The sequence below is a fragment of the Lytechinus variegatus genome, chromosome 1, assembly GCF_018143015.1.
Source record: "Lytechinus variegatus isolate NC3 chromosome 1, Lvar_3.0, whole genome shotgun sequence".
NCBI lineage: Eukaryota > Metazoa > Echinodermata > Echinoidea > Temnopleuroida > Toxopneustidae > Lytechinus > Lytechinus variegatus.
Window position 1 is genome coordinate 35,859,310 of NC_054740.1, and position 22,986 is coordinate 35,882,295.

A 22,986-nucleotide genomic window follows, 5' to 3' on the forward strand; every position below is an offset into this window, starting at 1 on the left:
GTCCCTGTCATGGAAAAAAGTTCATAGATTTTGCCATTAAATGAACTGTAAGTATGATATAAGTATGTTGAGCTACTTAGGCAAAAATAGTATCAATTGTCAATATCAACTCTATCTTTATAGCGCTTTCATATGTATTTGTACCTGACCTTTCATCATTTATTTTTTAAATTATTCTTTGTTTTGATGTTCTAGGGCTCTGATGGTTCAAGCGGGGATGAGAATGACAGTCCAAGTAAGAAAGGACGTAAGACAATTAGACGGGTGCTGAAGAAGAGTAAGCTTCAAGCTGAGACTCTAGCAGCTGAAATGGAAGAACAGGAGAGACGAAAAAGAATTGAAGAGAAGAGGAAAGAGGTAATGCCATTTGAAACTGTAGTTCTTTCCAAGTTTCTAAAAAAAATCTTGTTAGAAATTAGTTTGCAGTAGCATTATACCTTCAGTTATTTTTCACTGAAGAGAATAAGCCAACTTTCACATGATAAGATTACCTTGCAAGAAGGAATTTACTCAGACTTGGTAGTTAATAGGTGTATAAAATATGTTAAGTAAAGTTAGGAAAAAAAAAAGTATTACTCTTATTCCTGTTATTCTGAATATAGATTCCAGCTATGGTAATGATCATAGAGCAAAAACAATATAAAACGAAATGATACCCAAATCTTTGCACATATGACTTGGAATATATGCAAAATGATTATGGTATAAAATTACTTATTGCTTTGTAATATGAAAATAAGCAGAGACTTTCTGCCTAATCTTCCGTTTTGATGTTATTTTTGTTTTAGATTGAAGGAGCCATCATGTTTAAGATTTATGCGTAATGAACTTTTTTATGTGATAGGATGATATGAATAAATAGAAAAGCAAGCATCAGGTTTCATTTCAAATGGCCTAGCATTGACGGTGTTTTAGCCCCAAAAAGGACTAGGCCATTTCTGGAATATTGATGAGCCCTTCTGATCTCAGCTGTCATCTAAATCAGACTGCCTTGCTCCTTGCAACATTATCTACAGGCCTCTTTCATCAATTCTTTAAAGGAAGCAAGAATTTTGGCTTGCATATAATGGTACAAATACTGATGGACTTGTATTACAGCTAAGATTGTAAGATGTATGATGTAAACCTAATCTCTTTTGCAGATCATCAATGAGGACGAAGAGAAAGCAGAGAAGAGTGCTGTTGTCAAGTCCTGCATCCTAGAGAAAGACAAGGAATCTGATGATGTGGTGTTGGAGGTGGATGAACGCATTGTGGAGCATCTGAAACCTCACCAAGCTGAAGGTGTCCAGTTCATCTTTGACAGCACCTTTGAATCTGTCTCTAAAGCCAAAGAGAAAGGTGGAGGATGCATCCTGGCTCACTGTATGGGATTGGGTAAAACTCTACAGGTGAGTTCACTCAACTCATTCCACTAATACGTTGCCCTGGGCTCCATCTTACAAAAGAGTGTGGCACATTGAAATCTAACTTATATTGCGCTATATTTTAATTTATGTAGTTAAGAGATATGAATTTGACATTTATCCCTGTTATAGCTTTATTTTGATCTCAGCTCTTTGTAAAACGGGGCCAAGGAGTTTGCTGTTTTGTGTGTTTGTGCAGAGGAGAGTAAAACTCTACAGGTGAGCCCACTTAACTAGCCTGGGCCAAGTAACATAGGCCCAAATTCACAAAGGTGGTTTTGAAAACCCACCGTTGAATCCATGGTCAATGCAGATTTCCTGTATAAATTATGCTAATTTTACCTTGTATATTAAAAAATGTCCAATGCTGATGCGCACTTTTGTCACAGTGTGCCTAATTGCCGTGGTTTTCAATGCTATTTTATTCATATGTCCACTGTTTTAAATTAATGAGTCCACTCTTCAAACAGTGGACTCGTGAATAAAATAGCGTATCTGACCATGGTAACGGGCGTCAATGTGATGCACTGAGACAAAAGCACTCATCAGCATGGGAATCTTTTATACACATGCCCGATAGGCGCTAAATTAAGCGTAATTTATACAGGAAATCTGCATGAACCATGGACTCGACCGTGGGTTTTCAAAACTACCTTTGTGAATTCGGGCCATAGAGTCTAGTGTTTGATCAAGGAGCTGATTTTTGTGATTGCGTAGATCGTTCTGTATTGCCACTGTTACTATGCTTTATGTTAGAGGGTTTCAAAGTCATGTGTTGAGATTGGGTAGTTTATGATATCTTCCAAAAAGGCGCCTGCCCAATGATTATGATATTTGAAACACATATTAAGAGTAGTTTTTCTCTTGTCTTTATAAGTTTTATGGGAGTTTGTTTTCAAGGCATTATTTTACATGCAGAATCACAAAGCAAAGTGGCAATATCGGCAATCTCGAGAAAGGGTCATGTATTATGATTCTTTTCCTAATAGGAACTCCTGGTTACGTAATATCTAAAAGGATGTTAAAACCTGTGTTGACATCGTTATATTCTAAAGGACTGATTCCACCAAAATTAGGTTCTGGATGATTTTCATCATGCTCTGCAGAGATATAGTATAAAAAATGCTGAAATGGAAAAAAGTCGTCATTGCCTCGATACTCGTATGTCCTTTTCAGTAAATTCAATATTGATTTACGATTCAACTGTACAGGTTATCTCCTACCTTCACACTATAATGACCAATGATGACTTAGACGTGAAGACATGTCTAGTGGTAGCACCTCTGAATACCGTACTCAATTGGGAAGATGAATTTGAGAAGTGGATTGGAGATATGGACAGTGGTATTAATGTAAGTATTAAAGTGGTTCTTCAAATATGATTCCAAAATATTATTTAGATGTAGGGTTTTAGAGGCGTAGATATATTTTGACGTCTTGCGAGGTTGTTTCAGAGAGACAAAATATTATATTTTCATTGTTGGATGGTTTTCATAGGCATGAATAGAAATGAATATTTTGCCCCACCCACACGATTATCATTGGTTAATAAATGATTGTGCGCATGAAGCTATAGTTATGTCACAATGAAATTGCATTGCGTATTAGTTGCCAGGAGGTGTGGTAAAGTAGCATCAATTTATTGAATTCAAATGTGCTTGCACCATACGCTATAGCGCATCTTTACTTTATTACAGAGATTTCTTTTAAAAAATGCCAATACTCGGGCACCATGCTCATAATTTACAGGATTGCTTTAAATGATGGTTACTAATAACAATTTTTTCTTTTGCTTCAATACTTTATGTTTAGCTTTGTGGGGGTATCTAAATAATAATGAGAATATTGGATGACCAATTTTCGTGGGATGCGTAGAAATATTGTTACTCGCTGAAGAACAATATTGGATTCGTCTTCGACTCATCCAATATTGTTCTTTAGCTCGTACAATATTTCTTCGCATCCCACTCAAGGCCATCCAATATTCCCTAAATATTGGTCTTGTTACAATATTTGTTATAATATTCTATGTCATATAGTTATATACGTAGGATGATCATTAGATTTTTGGACAATCAACACATTTCTTCGATAATACTTATGTGTAATGAGTTTGATGTACTACTCAAACTTGCTTTAATGGCTACCGTATAAGAACAATCAGTTTATATTGACCACTAACTTTGGCTTTCCCTAGAATTGATTTCTCCATCTAAAGGTAACCTTTCAATGAGATTGCCTGTTCATATTCATGTTTTTCTCTCTTGAGTGGTCTTCGTACAGGTTTAATTGTACTTTATCACTTTCTTGTATACTTTTCAATGTTTGATATCCTGTTTGTACTAGAAATCGCTATGTTTATCTCATGCAATGTTTGAAGTATTATCAAGTAAACAGATGGAACTTTTTGTATTACTACATTTGCAAGGTTACAGGCGGGCGTATAATGTGCTCGCCTTAGCGACACTCTTGTTTCTTAATGAAATATTCAGTTTCTGGCCCTGCGACACCTTCGAATAAACCATTGATAAATTAAATATTGGTCTTCCTGTCTCTGTCCCTCTCTCTATTTCTGTCTCCCAAACTCCCAATCTCCATCTTGCTATCACTAACAATATAGGTGTATGAGATGAGTTCGGTGAAGAACAATGCTAGCAGAGCTGATTATCTTGATCATTGGCACAAGAAGGGTGGTGTAATGATCATGGGCTATGCCATGTACAGGAATCTATCCCTTCTCACTCATATACGCAAGAAAAAATTGAAGGCAGTCTTCCTGAAAACCCTTGTAGATCCAGGTAAGATCAAGAAATGTTCGTTACGAAAATCAATGACTATTTCAGCAATGAAGTGCTCCTCTGTAATTTCTTAGACAAATAAATAATTTCAACTTTATTCAAGTTATCAATGAACATGTATTACTAAAAGAGATGGAGTTGGAGAAATGGTCAGAATAATATGGAAGTAGTATCATGCTTGAGAAATTAAAAATATTTGATGAAAGATACTTATAACATTTCTATTGCCGAAATGAATGTAATTTTTAAATTCTGTGTAGGCTTTCCACCTGTGCCTCTGAATAGGAAACTAGTCAAAAGCCTGAAAAATAATTGATAATTTTTGGCGAGTAGGAATACAGGTTCCATACAAGTATGGAATGTGAAGTATTATTTGATCACATCGAGTCTAACCATCAATTTGTCTGATATCCATCCAGTGTAATATGGTCTAATTCCCCATCTGGTCTACTTATTACTTGTCAAATGAAATATTGATTCATAAATAGATCCTGTAATCATATGATGTTTAAATAGAACAACAACATTAGACGAAATGGGCTAAAAGGCCATTAGACCAAATGGTAAGTAGACTGATTGGTTGTTGATGAACAAGAATTAGACCAAGTGAGATGAGACCAAATGGAAATTAGACAAAGGGGGTGTGGACCAAATCGTAATTTACCAAATAAACTTCATCTGTATCTTATAACAGGTCCAGACATAGTAGTATGTGATGAAGGTCACATGTTGAAGAATGAGAGTTCAGCCATCTCTAAGGCGATGAACAACATCAAGACATTGAGAAGGATATGCTTGACTGGCACACCGCTGCAGAACAACCTTATAGAATGTAAGTCACTTGTTTAATATAACACTGAATCTTTTAGTGGAACAGTGATTTAGTTTATCTTTAGCATCATTGGGTATTTGGTAATCACCTGCTTTGATATAAAAAGGCAAAATGTATTTCCCCGTCAATATTTCAACATTCACCTACCATGTTATACACTGCGCTAGAGCATAGAGACCGAGTCCATTGGAGGGGGAAAGTATAGGTTATACTTTGGTCATATTTGCTCTACGGCGTCCATACGGCAAGTCGAAAACAGCCGTTTCATTAATTCTAATTCAAACCACCTATATGCAGCTGGTAAAAAAGTGTTAAAACAGCTGTTTTCTACTCGCCGTGCGGCTGCCGTAGAGCAAATGTGACCAAGGTATAAGTATCGGCAAAACCACTGACTGATCTATCATGCCTCTATAATATGAATGATGAGTGATGATGGTGGTAGTGGTAATGATGATTTTTCATTGTTATATATCACTGCAGGGTTCAAATTTGATAGTGATTATGATAAAGTTGTTGATGATTATTTGTTCGTTTCTTGTTGTAGATCATTGCATGGTTCACTTTGTGAAGCCAAACTTGCTTGGTACAATGAGAGAGTTTAAGAATCGCTTTGTGAATCCAATAACCAATGGACAGCACAGTGACTCTACTGCTAGAGATGTCAAGATTATGAAGAGGAGAGCTCATGTACTTCATAATCTTCTTTCAGGCTGTGTACAGGTAAATATTTATCATTTGTCTTCTCTCTCTCTCTCTTTAAAATCTTGTAAATCTTAGCACGAATAGGAATATTCGCTTTTTGTGTGGTAAAACACTTAAAGTTAGCAAAATATTGAAAAACAATCTAGTTTTTGTATGGTAATCCATGGAAATGTAGAAAGAATTATTACAAGCAAAAAGTAAAACCCTGAGGAGCATGCCTATTGAGCAATGATCTAAGTGCACATCTGCAGCAGCAGTGAGCAGTTGGCCAGGAGACCAATGCATGTTGCATGTGCATGGCTGTGCAATGGTATATTTTGGATGGAACCTGTGGGATGATATAAATGTTGCACATTCAGTCTCCCAATTGCTCATGAGCAATTGTACCAAAAGTGATTTCACATGATTAATCAAATTTTAATCAGAAAAGCTCTTTGTAAATTTGTACAGAGGAAAGACTACACCGCCCTAACCAAGTTCTTGCCGCCCAAACACGAGTTTGTGATAAGTGTGAGGTTATCCGAAGTCCAGATAAAGCTGTACGAACACTACCTGAACACGCTGTCTGGACGTAAAGATGATGGTACCAAGACTCAGTGTACCAGTCTCTTTGCTGATTACCAGTCTCTTATGAATGTATGGACCCATCCAAGGCTTCTACAACTTGCAACACAGAGAGAAGATAGAAATGTAAGTGGATATTTTATCAATCCTTAGAATTGATATTAAGAAGTTAAAATTTATATTCCACCCTTGATTTCATGCCCTTAATATTGATTTCATATGTATCAACTCACTTGTCATTAGAATCAGTTTTTAAGTTAAACTAGTATGGTGTCAAAATTTAATTTTGAAATGGATATTTAAGATTTATGAAACACTCCTCATTAACATTTCTTTTTATTGCTTGGACTTGAATCTATTTTAGATTCTTGTTTGAAAAAAAGGCCTTAGAATTTTATCCTTTAACAATGTCTTTCTGTACTTGAAAAATTAATGTACAGGTAAATTTGTTTAATTTGATGAAAGAAGCAACAGATATATCACAGATGAAAGTGATTTTACTGTACATATATTACAGAAGTTGCTGCTAAATGCTTGATAATAGATTTTACAGCATCCAGTTGAATTTTTGATCTGTATGTATATATATATTTTTTTGTTTCCTCTATTATGTTTACTTCTCCAGCTGTTATGCATTTCTGTTCATTCAGGCTAGACTTGAGTTCATTTGCATTTCTGTTGAGCACTGCCCTTACAGTCTGAACTTAAGTTATATGAGTTTAATTATATTCATTTCCCATATACCCTCCACATTGAACTCCTTTCCTCTGATTCTCTTTTGTCATCTTCATTCTTTCTCTATTCAAGTGTTCCATTCATTCCATCCCTCACCTGACTCCTTAGTTTCAACTTTCATTATTATTACGTAATCACCTATACATCTTTATTACCTTCGTCTGTAATTTCTCATGGGTGTATATTATGAATTGGATTACTGCATTTCAGTTGGGTTCTTTTATTTTCTTTAATTTTATTGGTTATCTTTAGGTTAATTTGCATAATGTTATGTTACTGTAGCAACAATTTTGATGTGGGCAAGGAAGGCAAAGTGTAGTATAAATGAGAGAGATTTTTAAATAAATACTCAGACCTGTACAAATAGACAAGATCTAGACATTTTCTTAATTTACTTTATTCTCTGTCTCTGTTAAGTTTGCTGTTGAGTTCATGAGTTATGCTGCTGTTTCAAACTGATCATTATTTTCTTATCAAGTAGGTGTTTATTTACAAACATATCTAAATATGTTTAAATTGATAAATCAAATGAAATGAGATATGTCGTTTGCTCTACCTTGACAGGCTGCTAAACGAGAGATGGATGATTTTGTCACTTCCGAGGAGGAGGAGGATGATGATGACAGCATGAAGGCATTTGTAATCTCATCAGACAGTGACCTGGAAGACCCCTGGAAGTCGTCTAAGAAGAGAGCTGATAAGTCAAGCAGGTTAGGTTTGGTTTCATCAAATTGTCAACACTTTTGTTTGTAGTTTGAAACCAAATTGTGTTTGAGAGAGCCAGAATTATTAAAGAGATATGGCAAAGTTAAATCTGATATTTTTTACTTTAATGTCAGAGTGTGACTTTATGTCTGATGCATCATTGCCAATTTAGAACACTAACAGTTGAAGCTGAGTTTTTTTTTCAATTGTTGATATAATTATTGAATTTAGTCATTGGTGATTTCATTTTTGTCTCACCTGCGAAGCAAAGTGAGACTATAGGCGCCGCTTTTCCGATGGCGACGGCGGCGGCGTCAACATCAAATCTTAACCTGAGGTTAAGTTTTTTAAATGACGTCATAACTTAGAAAGTATATAGACCTAGTTAATAAAACTTGGCCATAAGGTTAATCAAGTATTACTGAACATCCTATTAGAGTTTCATGTCACATGACCAAGGTCAAAGGTCATTTAGGGTCAATGAACTTAGACCATGTTGGAGGAATCAACATTGAAATCTTAACCTGAGGTTAAGTTTTTGAAATGTCATCATAACTTAAAAAATATATGGACCTAGTTCATGAAACTTGGACATAAGGTTATTCAGGTATCACTAAACATCCTGCATGAGTTTCACATCACATGACCAAGGTCAAAGGTCATTTAGGGTCAATGAACTTTGGCTGAATTGGGGATATCTGTTGAATTCCCATCATAACTTTGAAAGTTTATGGATCTGATTCATGAAACTTGGACATAATAGTAATCAAGCATCACTGAACATTTTGTGCAAGTTTCAGGTCTCATGATTAAGGTCAAAGGTCATTTAGGGTCAATGAACTTTGGCCGAATCGGGGGTATCTGTTGAATTACCATTATAACTTTGAAAGTTTATTGGTCTAGTTCATTAAACTTGGACATTAGAGTAATCAAGTATCACTGAACATCCTGTGCGCATTTCAGGTCACATGACCAAGGTCAAAGGTCAATGAACTTTGGCCGAATCGGGTGTATCTGTTGAATTACCATCATAACTTTGAAAGTTTTTGGATCTGATTCATGAAACTTGTACATAAGAGTAATCAAGTATCACTGAATATCCTGTTCGAGTTTCAGGTCACATGATCAAGGTCAAAGGTCATGTAAGGTCAATGAACTTTGGCCATGTTGAATAACCATCATATCTCTGTAAGTTTATTGGTCTAGTTCATAAAAAGTGGATATAAGAGTAACCATGTATCACTGAACATCTTGTGCGAGTAAGAGTAGTATTCAAAGTCAGCACTGCTGCTATATTGAACCGCGTGATGCAGGTGAGACGGCCAGAGGCATTCCACTTGTTCAGAGATTGAGCCGATCACGATGACTAATTTTGAAATCTAGATATCTTGAGAATTAATTATGATGACAATGTGTACTTCAAATAAAGTTATTCATTGTCCCTATATCAATGTACACTATTATTACACTGTACCATGCTATTGATTTCACATGTTTTTATTTGTGAAATCAATCCATTACTTTTTATTGATAGTCAGTGAAATTTGTTATATATTCAAAAATAGCAATTTGATCTTAATTTTAGTTTAACTTTACTTTTAAAACATGTATGTCAGTATGGCTATATGTCATTTCGACTTACTGTTTGTAATGTATTATTTCCAAATATGAACAAAAAATCATGTAGCAATTCTCCTCGACCAAGATCATCACGTCGCGGGCAAAATGAGTATAACAGCGATAGTGATGATGATATCAGCGGAGAGGACAAAAACGATGGAAATAACTCGGACAGTAGTGTGGAGGTAGTCAAGTCTTGGAACACGAGGAGTAGGGCCAAGGAGGTTGGACTGTCAGGTGAGATTTACTTATTTATGTTGGTGGTGGTGGTGGTTGTGGCAGCGGCGGCGGCAAACTTTCAAGTGTACGTTTATTTAAAAAATAGCATTTGGATGTCTTGTAAAAAGATATGCCTCATGATCTCTTTATCAACAATGCAATCAACCCCTTTAATGGGGAATGAAACCTTAGAACAAGTAGGCTTGTGTCGAAACAGAAAAATCAAAGAATAAGAACAAAGAAAGTTTGAAAAAAATCAGACAAATATTGAGAGTTATGAGCATTTAAATATTGCAATCACTAATGCTATGGAGATCCTGCCATTGGCAATGCGTCAAGGATGTGTATTGTCACATGTGAACAACTTTCCCTTTGATGGACTATAAAATACCATCAAAATTTCCTTTTTTGCTTTTTCTTATGGTGATACAAACTCTTAATCCACAATGTATTCTTTAAAATCTGTATTACATGCCCTCCTATAGAAAGAACACATGATCTACTGATAGATGTGATAAAAGAGGCAATTTAAGTGAAATATATACTAGAGTAATGGGGAGAGGTGTTCACAAGTGACATCACACATCTTTGTCGCATTGCATATTTGAGGATCTCCATAGCATTAGTGATCGCAATATTCAAATGCTCATAACTTTCTCATTATTTGTCCAATTTGTCTGAAACTTTCATTGATCTGTTTCTTTGATTTTTCTGTTTTCACCCAAGCTATCTTGTTCCAAAAGTTTCAATCAACCCATTTAACACACTGAATCTGTTGCTATTCCAGAAGGGGCATCTACGTCTGCAGCTGAAGTATACATCCCCCCAGAACCCGAGAAGGTCACTAAGTGGTACTCTGAGTTCTTCTCTGAGGAAGATGCCTTCAAGGTGGAATTTAGTGGAAAGCTGGTCCTTCTCTTTGAGATTCTCAAGATGGCTGAGAGTGTTGGAGAGAAAGTGTAAGTGAAATCTGGTGGTCAATACCATATGGAGAAATGATATTCTCTTTCAAACTTGCATGCATGTTCTGAAACTTGCAATCTTTTCAAGTTATTTCACCCTATAAAATAGAATGGATTATTTCAAAGCTAGAAAGGGGGGGGGGGCTGATTCCCCCCGTATGATCTCAGCCGTTGATCGTGCAATCACTACGAAAATTGGCACTCACGTTACCCATGGCATAACCTACAAAACTATAAGATCAAAGTCTGCGAAACTCTCATTGATAATTAATTACGCGAATTTACATGTAAAATCAAAAGTTTGTTCTAATTAAATAATGCCCCTAAAATGCTAATTTTTGGTTTTCAGACTTTTTATCGGAATCTGATCAAATGTACTTAAAACAAATTTCATCATCACATTTATTTTATTGTTTTCTACATTTCTTAAGTATTTCTTTGTTGTTCGACTTTTTGTTTTTTACTGTTTTTGCAATGGAAATTGTCAGGGACATTATTTTGACCATAAAACAGATGATATTAATTGATTTTGATATTAGTAAAAGGAAAAGTGATACATTTATGTATTTTAGCTAAAACACTTCTTGTCTTGGATTTGTACACAAATTAACGACTTTGTGCAATTTTGGGTCTGCACGCACTCGTGTAATGTTCCGTGATTTTAGAACTGCGCACCCGGGGTTGCGATTTTGGTCTCAAAATTCGCGCAAGACTTGGAAAATTCATCACGAAAATTTTCGAGGGGGGGCTGAATCAGCCCCCCCGTCTTATTAGAGTTAATGTAAGGAAAATATGTCTTTTTCTCTCACCCGAACTGTTTTATTTCAACAATGTTCTTTCATATTTATGATCATAAATGATGGTTGGATAAGTGAGATTGAATGATGACTATGTTTCTATTAAATTGCAGTCTTGTGTTCAGTCAGAGTCTTCTATCTCTTGATATGATTGAAGACATGTTGGCTCATCTAGATGAAAAAGCACAGGAGGAAAGAGCTAACGGAGAACAAGATTTAGAAAACCAGGTTAGTCACCAAATCTTAGAATAATATCTTTTTTCTAGAATTCTTTTTTTTTCTTTTAGTTTTGCATTATTAATCAAATTGCCCCATTTTGATTTATGGAATCTGACTAATTTTGTGGCATTTACTGTATCCTTTTTCTTTTGAATTCACCAAATGCTGGTTCTGAAGCTGGAGTGATATGATGAATCAATTTAGAATCAATTCATTGATTTCATTGAAAAGGGACTTGCAAATATGTTTACTAACTCATGTTATCATCATTTATTTCGGTCAGCATTTTCTCTCTTTCAAAGTGTTCTCCTCGTGTCATGATCACATTATCATTGCTGTCATATTCTCTTGTAGCTTTGTATATGTTGATAGCTACTAGTTTGTATGGCTTTTCTTTGGAGTGTCTGATTGATTACTTACCTATATAGATTGGAGGAACTGGATCTTGGATCAAAGGAGAGGATTATTTCAGAATGGATGGCTCCACTGCAGCTCATCTGAGAAGAAGATGGTCAGAGATCTTTAATGATCTTGATAATATACGGTGAGTAGAACACTTTTAGCAAATAAATCCTATTCAGTTGTCCTTATTTATCTTGGAATAATATATTATGTATTAGTGTAGGACTCCAAGGTGAACTTGGTGTAAACTCAAAGTTTGGAAATCTGACTTTGATTGATTTCTCCCCTATTATAGTAATATTCAATGCATGATTGATACCATCAAATTATTACTTAATTATTTTTTTTAAATGATTCCTTACTTTTTGTTAATTTGGTTTATATTAAGGTGTAGTGCTTTGACATATAGAATATAGTCAACTTTTAAAAGCAACAAAATGACACAACTTTGAAAGTCATTACTTAGTTACAACTTGTTGATGAGTTAGTTTTTAAAATGAAGCTTTTGTTTTCATGCATTCTAACATCAAAATTAACATTCATTCAATAGTTACTTTGTATTAAATAATAACCATGCCTATTTCTTAATGCACATGCAAAGTGATAATAAACTAACATGGGCAATATTTCAAAACCACAACCCAAATCATTTTCATAAGGAATCTACACGACATTAACCACAAGGACATACTAAAGAGCATATATTTTGATCAACTCTACTAGTATTCATTTTGCAGCTTTTCCATTCAGACCTTTACAACTCTTCTGAATATTACTGTTACCCTGATGGCATGATTTTGAAAATGTTATAATTCCACAGGAAATTGAATAATCTTATGAATGATATCAAGCATGCATATGTTCATTTGACGATGGGAGATTTTAGATTTTCGTAACTTTTTATAGAAGAAGTTATGTGCATGAGAGTCTTGTTGGTATGAAAAAAAAAGCATCTGTGCTTTTGGCAGGAGACCCACTGAGGAGGTCACATCACACTTAGAATCGGGAGAGCACTTGGGACACAGTATGGTTCTTACCACATCATATTCTGTTAAAGTGGATCCAAATTTGAACTGTATAACACACCATAGCCTATAGTCACATAGGTGTTTGAAATTGTTTTAAGTGTTTTTCAATTATTATTAACTTGCACATGCTCAAATACAGTACATAAATGTTGTGATTTCTTCAGAGCACGTCTGTTCCTGATCTCAACCCGAGCTGGATCCTTAGGAACCAATCTCATTGCCGCCAACCGTGTGATCATCTTTGATGCCAACTGGAATCCTAGCCACGACATTCAGTCTATATTCAGAGTGTACCGTTTTGGTCAAGAGAGGGCAGTCTTCATCTATAGGTTTATTGCACAGGTATGCTGATTTCATACATTTCTGTTGTGTTAATGCTTGTATTACACTCAAAGGTTTCCTAGCAAAGCAAGGCTTGCTATCTTTTCATTCAATTCACAAATGTACCATTTACTAAGCTATTCACTTTTTTTCTATCCTTTTAAAGCCTTTGGTGGAGTATTACAGTAATCAATAATTGATTTGTGCCGCCTAATAAACCATATTTGATGTATATGATTCCCTGATAATCACCAAAGAGGGCATGTCATGGTCATTTCCACAATGCTTGCTGGATTGTGCTGCATTGAAATTCACAATGATAATGATGATGATGATTGTAATGAACATATGCAATTGGTCTACTTTTCATCTTATCAGGGTTGAGTCCTTGTAAATATATTTATTGACCTGTTTACATCTTCTTTTTTCTGTAGGGTACAATGGAGGAGAAGATCTATGACAGACAGGTAAGACTTACAGTGATATTGAATTATTTACAAAGTGCATACATTGGAAACAACTAAATGTTACATCAAATAAGCTGAGGATATTCTGTTTATCATATTCTATCGGCTAGAAGAAAGATGATTACATAAATTTGTATTGATAGTGGATCACAAATGTCTAACATGTTACACTGGGGGTGGGAGGAAAATGGGTTCAGAAATGACTAAAATATGTAAAATGTCATGAGTCTTGTGCATGGGCGTGTACCATTGGCCACTGTGTAATTTCCATTGGTGTGAATATTTCTGCAATCCATGTTCTTATTTATAAGCCAGTTCGTAGTTCCTTTCTGCGTATTATCAAAAGATTCTACGGTTGATCAAAAGATTCTATGCATGATCAGAGGAAGGTCATTTGTACTAAAGTGACATGGTGGTTTAAAATCTAATGAGATAAGCACCAACTTTGATGTCTTGATTATTCATATATTTTGAATTGTGGTTTTCATTTACATCCACAAAAAACAACAATGTATCCACGAACGACTGGTATTTCACAGTTTGCCAAGTACATTGTGCAGCATGCTATGGTATGCATTCAAAGTAGGAATGCAACAAATACCTTCATAAAGTGTTCATTGGTGTGCTATTCTAGTCACCTGGTCTATTCAATTTCTTCACCCTGCTATGTAAGGCAAGCTTACGTAATATCTTGCTTTGAAATCTGCCTATCACAATGAAAGAAATGAAAAGTCATTTGACCAAAATTGTCCATGAAGTAACTACGAACTGGTCTATTCGGGGAGATGCTAATATAAATGACTGCGGCACTGTGTATACTGAAAATTGATATATTATCATTCAAACTATTTCATAAATAGATAACATGAGTTGAATATCACATGATGCCTTGCTTTGATACTTCATATTCGGACTGAATGAGGCCATTCAGTTTTATGCCAATTATCCTTTAGCTACTATACTACCTTTGAATACCATATTTTTCGGAATATAAACCGCGGCAGTGTATTAAACGCACCCCTAAAATCGGGAGTCTAAAAAACTTTTTTTAATTGGCAGACTGCATTTGATAGCAATTCGGGTTAACCAATTATACTGCCCATCGTTGAAAGATGAAAAGATATATTACTAATTTTTGTATTAAGAAATGGTTACTTCATTTAACTTTATTTTTCAAAGATAATAGATTATTCCTTTGTAGAATAAAGAAAAAAAAGACCATGAAATGGCAGTATTGTATCTCAAACTAACTAAATGAAGAATAAAGGACATTATTTATTGCCTGTTTTATAACCGATTACAATCAATTACGATTACATGCCTATTGTAGAGCATTTTCCATGCAATTTTAGTAACATAACCAGAGATTTTTTTAAGGAAAAGGAGACCATAAAATGGCATTTTTGAATATCAAAATTATGGTATAAAAAGGGAAAGTTTATTTTTATTGTGAGAAAAAGAAGAAAAATAAAGAATAAAGGACATTATTTATTGCCTATTTTAATAACCGATTATGATTGATTACAATTCCATGCCTATTGAAGAGCATTTTTAGCTGAAAAAAAAGAAGTATTTATCACAAAACAACCAGGTTTTTCTAAGGAAAACATTGTCAAATTAATAGTAATAAAAAAATAATATAAAACACCCTTTACAAAGAAGATTTTTCAAAGAATACATCACGAAATATACTCTCTATTTTTGGTAACCAACAAATATTTATACATTAAATATTCTATATAATTCTTGGTTGGTTAGTCAGCTTATTGATAAAATTTTGTTGTTTCGTTGGATAAACTGCACCCAATTTTTCAAGATTATAAAGCGGGGAAAACGGTGCGGTTACACCATTTCACTGTGAATTTCAATGCTATCGCAAGTAGTATTTGAAAGGGAACTATTTTGTGCTGTTATATTGATGATTCATCTGCAGTATTTGTATTCTTGTCACAGGTCATTAAGCAGTCACTATCACAGAGAGTGGTTGATGAACACCAGATTGAACGTCACTTCACGTCTGCCGATCTCTCAGAGCTCTATAACTTCACACCAGACAGGCTAGATGACCCCAACAGACCTGAAAGACCCACTCCTGTTCTACCTAAGGTTGGTCAAATATTATTTTCAAGATTTGTTCATTCCATTCGATAAAAAGGTGCAAATTGACCTTCAAATTTACAAACAAGAAAATGGCATTGATTTTACATACAGAGAAATATACCCACCACAATTCTCCATAGATGAGACAGTTGACTACAGTATATATCAGATGATTGATTAGTTTCTTTTCTTTTTAATGAGATCCCCGTCATTGAAATCGGAAATCAAATGTGAAATGGTATGTTTATTTTCAAACTTATTTCAATTTGAATTTATTGATTGTAATAGTAGCCATATGGGCACTTTCCATTGTACACTTATTTGTACATGTGTCAGTTTGGTAGAAGTATGTTTGTCCAGATACTAGACATAACTAGAATGAATAAATGAAAGGTTGGTAAGAAGTTATGGTGCTTTCGGGGTTTTCATGGTAAGGTGAAAGGTCATTTAAGGTCAAACAGTTGAATTTACTTGCAAAACTCTCTTATGGCGGACTGTGATATTTGTTATTTTCACCTATGCCCATGCTGATAAGTCATAGTTAATACATCCCTCTACTTTGCCGTGTATTGTAGGATTATTTCCTGGCAGAACTACTCAAGACGCAGAGCAAGTGGATAGTGAAATATCACGAGCATGATTCATTATTGGAGAACCAGATGGAAGAAGAACTGACAGAGGAGGAGAGGAAGGAGGCATGGAAGGATTACGATGCTGAGAAGAACAGACAGTTTAACATGCCCCCACCAAGGCAAATCGATCCACAAGATATGGAGGTTAGCTCTAATTATCATCAGTTTATTTTATCATATCTATGGAGTGACCTAGAATCATGCCAGCACTTTGAATTTCCAGATTCCAAGTGTGTTTCTGTAATCAGAATCGTTTGTCCTCAATTGGATGTTAGGAACTGGAAATATGAATATTAGAAAAAAAGGTTCAGAGATATGTAGGTTTGTCGACTCCAAATTTCAGGGAAATGCCAAATGAGTCTTGTTTTTACAGGAATATCAATTCACTTATGCCTGTCATTTTTGTATCCAGTGTAATATACAATAGTTTATTGTTTACATCTCTGGTAACATACCTCTATGGATGTCTGTCTTGTCTTGCCCATCTAGAGATTCTACCAAGAGGGACAGTCTATTCTGCGCATGGGTGAGATGGCATTGAACTATCAAGGTCAACCTGGTATGCCACCCATGGTAGGAGCCAGCGGTAGTGCACCACAGGTCAGTGAACGTACAGTCAAATTGTTACGTTTTATTAACAATATAACCTTAATATGAGATCGAAAGAATACATTTAACAAAGGTTGAAGCAGTGTACGCCCCATGGCAGGAGCTAGCATTTGTGCACCACAGGTCAGTAAACAAATCGAGCTTTATAAATCATTGTATGAGATTGAAAGATGACATTGAATTGTCAAGGTCAGTCTGGTGTACCGCCTTTTCATTGGAGCGAGTTGTAGTGTACCACAGGTCAGCAGACACACAGTCAATCTAGCTTTATAAACCATTGTATGAGATTGAAAGATGACATTGGACTACCGGGTCAACCTGGTATACTGTCCATGGAATGAGCTAGTGGTAGTGCACCACAGGTCAGTGAACATACAGTCAAATTGTTAGTTTGATTAACAATATAACCATTTTAAGAGATTGGAAATTATATAGAAATATCAAGGTCAACCTGGTATACCGCTCATGGCTGGAGAGAGCGGTAGTGCACCACAGGTCAGTAATCATCCATGAAATTGTTAGTTTCATTAACAATACAAGAAAGATGACATTGAACTATCAAGGTCAACCTGGTATACCGCCCATGGCTGGAGTGAGCGGTAGTGCACCACATGTCAGTATGAAACACATTAAAATCTTAGCCTCATAAAGAATCTAACCCTTGTTTGATTGTATCAATCAAAAGTACCTTTTTTTCGTGGGGATGATTATTTTACTTTGTTGATTGTGTATCCATATGATTGACGTAGACACTTTTGTGTTTATGAGAATTCCTCTATCATTTTGATGGTTGGAAAGTTGTAACCTCAGAATCGTAAGTTTTCAATCATTAATTGTTTTCTTACAGGCATCTACTATGCAGCGCCTACTGGAGATGCAGAGTATGTATCGCGCACAAATTCAGCAACAGCAACGGCAGCAACAGATGCAGCGGGAGCAGCAACAGCTTCAACGACTGCTGATGCTGCAACAAGCAAGAGAACTGCCCAACTCTGCCGGCAGCTCCGCCAGCATGCAGCAACTGCAGAGGATCGCTCTCTTGCAGCAACAGCAGCAGCAACAGCGGTTGCAACAACAAATGCAACGGGAACGGTTCCTCAGTCAAAATCAAACGAATTCCAGGGCATCATCTTCTGAAGGAAAAGCCCCTTGAAGACCCCTAGAGACTGATACTAGCCAAGTCATGCTGATCTTTCCATTTTTTTTCATAGATGAACAGTATTTGTTGTTAGTTGTAATGAGACATATTATAGTGATGGGTGTTTGTATAGAAAGTGAGCCACATACTTGTTACACCATAATTCATAAGGACTATTCCAATGTATTTATGTAATTCAGTCATGGGGAGAACAGCTCTTGTACATAATTATGACTAATTATTGAAGTGCTAATTACAATCAGATTATAGATTGACATATAGGAAACTAAATTGTCAGTATTCAAGAGAATGAGATGCTGATAGGTAACTAATCACAGTAGTGAGTGATGCAGATTCTTTTACATGAGGCAAAGTATAAAATGTCAACATGAGTTTATATTGCTTAGATATATACATCTTCAAAAAGTACTGATTTTTGCAGATGGGTTAACTATTTGTATACTTGCACTGCCTTTTAGATATGATTGTGTTGTATTCTATGGCACCCGATCCTGACTCTAAAATCATGCACAGTAACAACACATGATTACCCTGACAGGGCTCCACACTAAACCTTTTTTTCTACTGGTCCAACCTCTTCATGTCGGACCAAGTAGATCCCCAATTTTTAACTGGTCCGAACCTAAAATTTACTGGTTCCCCAAAATGAAGAAGAATATAAAAAGAGACTTGAGCTTATTTTGCTGACTTTAATTGCTTTTAATGCCCCCACAACATAATTCATGACAGCCATATCTCAATTTTGGAGATGTCAGATTCATTTTTATAATTTACAAAAGAGGAGAAAATATCATTTGTACTGTATCAGGTTGATATATTTTTTTTACTGGTCATGTCGGACCAGTAAATCTGGCTATTTCTGAAAAACTACTGGCCTGGCAACAATTTTTACTGGTCTGGGACCGTCGGACCTGTGCCAGTATCGCGCCCTACTTATGAAGACACCAGAAGAAGCAGCACTGTTTTTGGATTTGAAGGAATTCATCCATGGAGTTAACCATTGATTGACAATTCATACATATCTCGAAATTACTAGCGATGTGTTTTTGAACCCCACCCTTAACATTAGCAAAACATCAGTATTTCAATTTTCAATCGACTTGATAATTAATTGCTTTTGAAATGAAGATAGATGATGTTTAGGGGGCTTTGCACAAAACTTTGAATTAATTATAAGTCTTGTACTTAATTGCAATTGATTGCTGGTGTGATATAAATTGTTTTGCTTTTGTTAAGATTGAACTATCACTTGTATATTGCAACTGTGTCTGCATCAATTGCAAATATTTTTTGTGCAACATCTCCTTAGTCTTACCAGAAGAAATGCATTCCATTGCTCCCATTGATGACTAAGTCATGTTATGATATTTCCCCAAAAAAATGTTTTGTTAAACTATTTGAAGCTATCTTCACCAAAGCTGCAACCATGGATCGGTTAAGTGACTGAGTTGAAATGTATTGTCGGAAGGATTGTTAATACCTTGTATCACTTAAAATATTTGACAACAGCTCAGATAAAGCTCCATTTCAGAGTTTTGACATAAATGGCAACATTCTTTTGCCTAAAAAGAGTTCTCTGCAGGAATTCTGAGACTTATTTTCAGAAAATATGAAGAAGATACCATTGCTTTAACTATTTTAAAAGTCAAGCATTTTTTCTGAGCTACCCTAAAAGTGTGCAAATTTTAAGATACAAGGTTGTAATAGCAAACTGACGATATTGTTAGAGTATGTGCTACCCATGGACTTGTTTTATAAAGTGCTCTCTTTCATCCTAGGTCCTATGCTGTTAAGACGGTTCATATGAAAAGTAGAATCAAATCCTAAAATAAAAATCCATTCAGCACTGAGATTTTTCATTATTGGGGTTTCATATTGCTATCTATAGTATATAATCACATTGTAGATTTTGTGCAATTTCTGTATTCCTTTTTTTACAAGTTTATTCAAATCTAGCTCTTTTTTCTTCTTGTAGCTATTGAAACTGCTAATTTTGATGTGAGTACACTGTCTAATGAAGAATATACCAACAACCTTGCTCATTTACGCTTGTTCTAGGAAATGATTATAACATGGTTGTGAAAATCAACATCAAGCAATGACTTGGAATTGCAATGAATACTCCTTTGTAATGATGCTGTGGAGATATTTTATATTACTAAGTGGCTTTTGAATGTAGACATTCCTATTGATTACCTAGTATACATGTGCAACCATTGTAGTAGGTGCTGATATCATATGTAGAATACACAGTGCAGAGTGTATTGTATTATTTATAACTCATTGTTCAGTCATGTGAATGATAGTGAACATGATACTAATATTTGGTTGTAATTCGCGAAGGTTTATCCTGAAATCGTCGGAAGCACAACGCAAAAGCTTAAATTAGTATGTATCCCATTTGTGCATTTTTAGACGAAAAGAGACCTCAGCTGAATGCATATTGTATTATAAACTTTGTGAATTTCACTTATTAGTTCATCTTTGTTATAATCCCCATAATTCTCTACTTTTTCTAGTTATCTAAATCATTATTATTCATGTTTAAGGCAAACTTTTTTTTTTACCAAAGTGCTGAATTCAGTTCATCTGTGAAGCAATAGGCACAGGGTCTAAGTGAGGCCAGATCAGATTCTATGTCATAGTTATATTTTTTGGGGGAAAGGTCAAGTCAGTGTCTAGTTCTAAGTTCTGGTCAAGTCCTGGGGCCTGTAGCACAAAGCTTAGCATTGATCATAGAACATATTTCTACGATTGATTGCATTGACTACAATGTACAATCAATAGTGAAAATCAATGGTCGGATTAATCGTAAACCTTTGTGTTACAGGACCCGAGTCATTTTATAGTCTAGTTACAGGTCCCGGTCTTGGCCGAGTTCTGGGTCAAGTCAGTGTTTAGTTCTAAGTCCTGCTTTTGGCGTATGTCTGGGTAAAGCTAGTGTCCAGTCCAATTCTCGGTCCTGGTTGGGGTCTGGGTGCTGGTCAGTTCCTGGGCAAAGTTGATATCCAGTTCCTGGTCTGAATCGCACAAGTCGAGGTTTGGGTCAACACCAGTTTGGTTGCTCATGGATGTAGGCTGTGGTTACCATGATGTGATGTGATTGAGTCTTCAGCCAAGACCATTTATTCCCACCATGCTCCTAAGTGATACATACACTTTAACAAAATTTGATGTTCATAGTCAGTTAAGTCATTTTGTGACAGTTCTATTTTTCAAAATTCTGCGAGAAGTTCTGGTAAATAAGATGTTTCCTTTTTAACATAGATTGGTCTTCCAAAAATATTTGTAATAATGAAAGATGTTTCAGAAAGGATAATTTGTTCATGTTGACAGTTGATTCACCAATGTTTATTTCTTCCTTATATGCTGCACTCTTGGCAGCTAGAATCAAACTTTGAAAGGACGTGTATTATCAAAATGGATGAACACAAAATGCAATAAAAGAAAAACAAAAGATGCACCTTCAGTCGTTAAATTAGTCATATTGAAAGGATTATAAATTCTAATTTATTATCAATACAATAAGAAAAGACTTTATTTTTACCAGTCTCTACAAATTGAAACAAAATTGCTTTCACTTGGACGAGGGAGATTGCTGCTATTATCTTTGTTCAATTGATTTTTTTTCATAATCCAATTCTATTTTCAAGGAAGCTTTTGACAAAATTTGACTATTCTCAGAATATTATCTTGATTAAACATGAAGAACCTTGAATCCAAATTCATCTTTCATTTTTTTTTTTGTGAGCCATTCACTAGCTTTGGTATGGTATGTCATACAGACCAACCAATGATCTGCCAATGTTGAATATTAAAGCAATATTGACTTGCCTCGGGGTGATATGACATATATCGCCCAAACTAGATTTATATTGCTTAATAATATTAAATGAGTGATTTTATGTTCAGATAAATGGAAGTCACTGACAGCTGAAGTTAAAGTTTTTGAGCCTATCATAATATCAGAAAATTCATATCTCAATTAAAATTGATCACACCCATGTATCTTAAATGAGGGACGGTTTCACTAATGGAATGTTTATGTCATCTTGAACACAGAAAATACATAGCTATAGAAAATTTCTGCTAAGTTTATGTGGTTCAAATAAATGATAACAACTTCCTAGCTTACCCCTGTGAGCATTCTAATATAGCATACCAATAAAGCAGCTAAGATTTCTGTTATATAATCCCATTCTGTGAAGGTTTTAAAATGATTGTGTGCTGCCCCCTTGTGGTGTACGTGTACCAAGAATACATGTAGGCACTCGGATATATGTGTCGGCTCTACGCATATATTTCCATCCCATCGTGAGTTAATATGCAAGGTTTCCATTATTGTACAGGGAAACAAGGAAAAAAAAGAATATTAGTCCAAGAAGTTAATCAAGAATCTCACACTAGTGAAATGTACATTATATTATTCATATTTTACATGCGAGAAAGAATGTCTTTGACAACCTGATGTATGGATGTGTTGTGCGGATGTATAGCAATTGTGTAGGATTTGAATGTTTTAGATGACCCATGTGCCGGTCATGTATTAACTGTTAACCAGTTTGTGACTTAATTTATTTTGTTGTCATGTTGCTCTTTCTTCTGTTCAAAAGGCCTCATGCAGTATTTTAAGAAACAACAGTTTTATGTAAGTTATGTATGTCATGAAAAAAAAGCATTTTAAATTAAAAGCAGTCAACATTCACTTA

General features: G+C 35.2%; 1 protein-coding gene across 2 annotated transcripts in view; it reads left to right on the forward strand.

Moving 5' to 3' along the window:
- Positions 1 to 22,986, forward strand: part of LOC121412862 (transcriptional regulator ATRX homolog) — a 40,519-nt gene extending 17,533 nt beyond the window's left edge. For both annotated transcript variants that reach the window (XM_041605627.1, XM_041605634.1), the window contains 18 exons: positions 196 to 357; positions 1,143 to 1,391; positions 2,618 to 2,758; positions 4,027 to 4,204; positions 4,899 to 5,036; positions 5,581 to 5,756; positions 6,189 to 6,428; positions 7,602 to 7,747; positions 9,430 to 9,599; positions 10,369 to 10,540; positions 11,454 to 11,568; positions 11,988 to 12,103; positions 13,154 to 13,331; positions 13,745 to 13,777; positions 15,731 to 15,883; positions 16,453 to 16,653; positions 16,999 to 17,109; positions 17,966 to 22,986. In XM_041605627.1, coding sequence (XP_041461561.1) covers positions 196 to 357; positions 1,143 to 1,391; positions 2,618 to 2,758; positions 4,027 to 4,204; positions 4,899 to 5,036; positions 5,581 to 5,756; positions 6,189 to 6,428; positions 7,602 to 7,747; positions 9,430 to 9,599; positions 10,369 to 10,540; positions 11,454 to 11,568; positions 11,988 to 12,103; positions 13,154 to 13,331; positions 13,745 to 13,777; positions 15,731 to 15,883; positions 16,453 to 16,653; positions 16,999 to 17,109; positions 17,966 to 18,271 — 2,985 coding nt within the window. In that variant the 3' untranslated portion in view covers positions 18,272 to 22,986. The remainder of the gene's footprint in view (positions 1 to 195; positions 358 to 1,142; positions 1,392 to 2,617; positions 2,759 to 4,026; positions 4,205 to 4,898; positions 5,037 to 5,580; positions 5,757 to 6,188; positions 6,429 to 7,601; positions 7,748 to 9,429; positions 9,600 to 10,368; positions 10,541 to 11,453; positions 11,569 to 11,987; positions 12,104 to 13,153; positions 13,332 to 13,744; positions 13,778 to 15,730; positions 15,884 to 16,452; positions 16,654 to 16,998; positions 17,110 to 17,965) is intronic.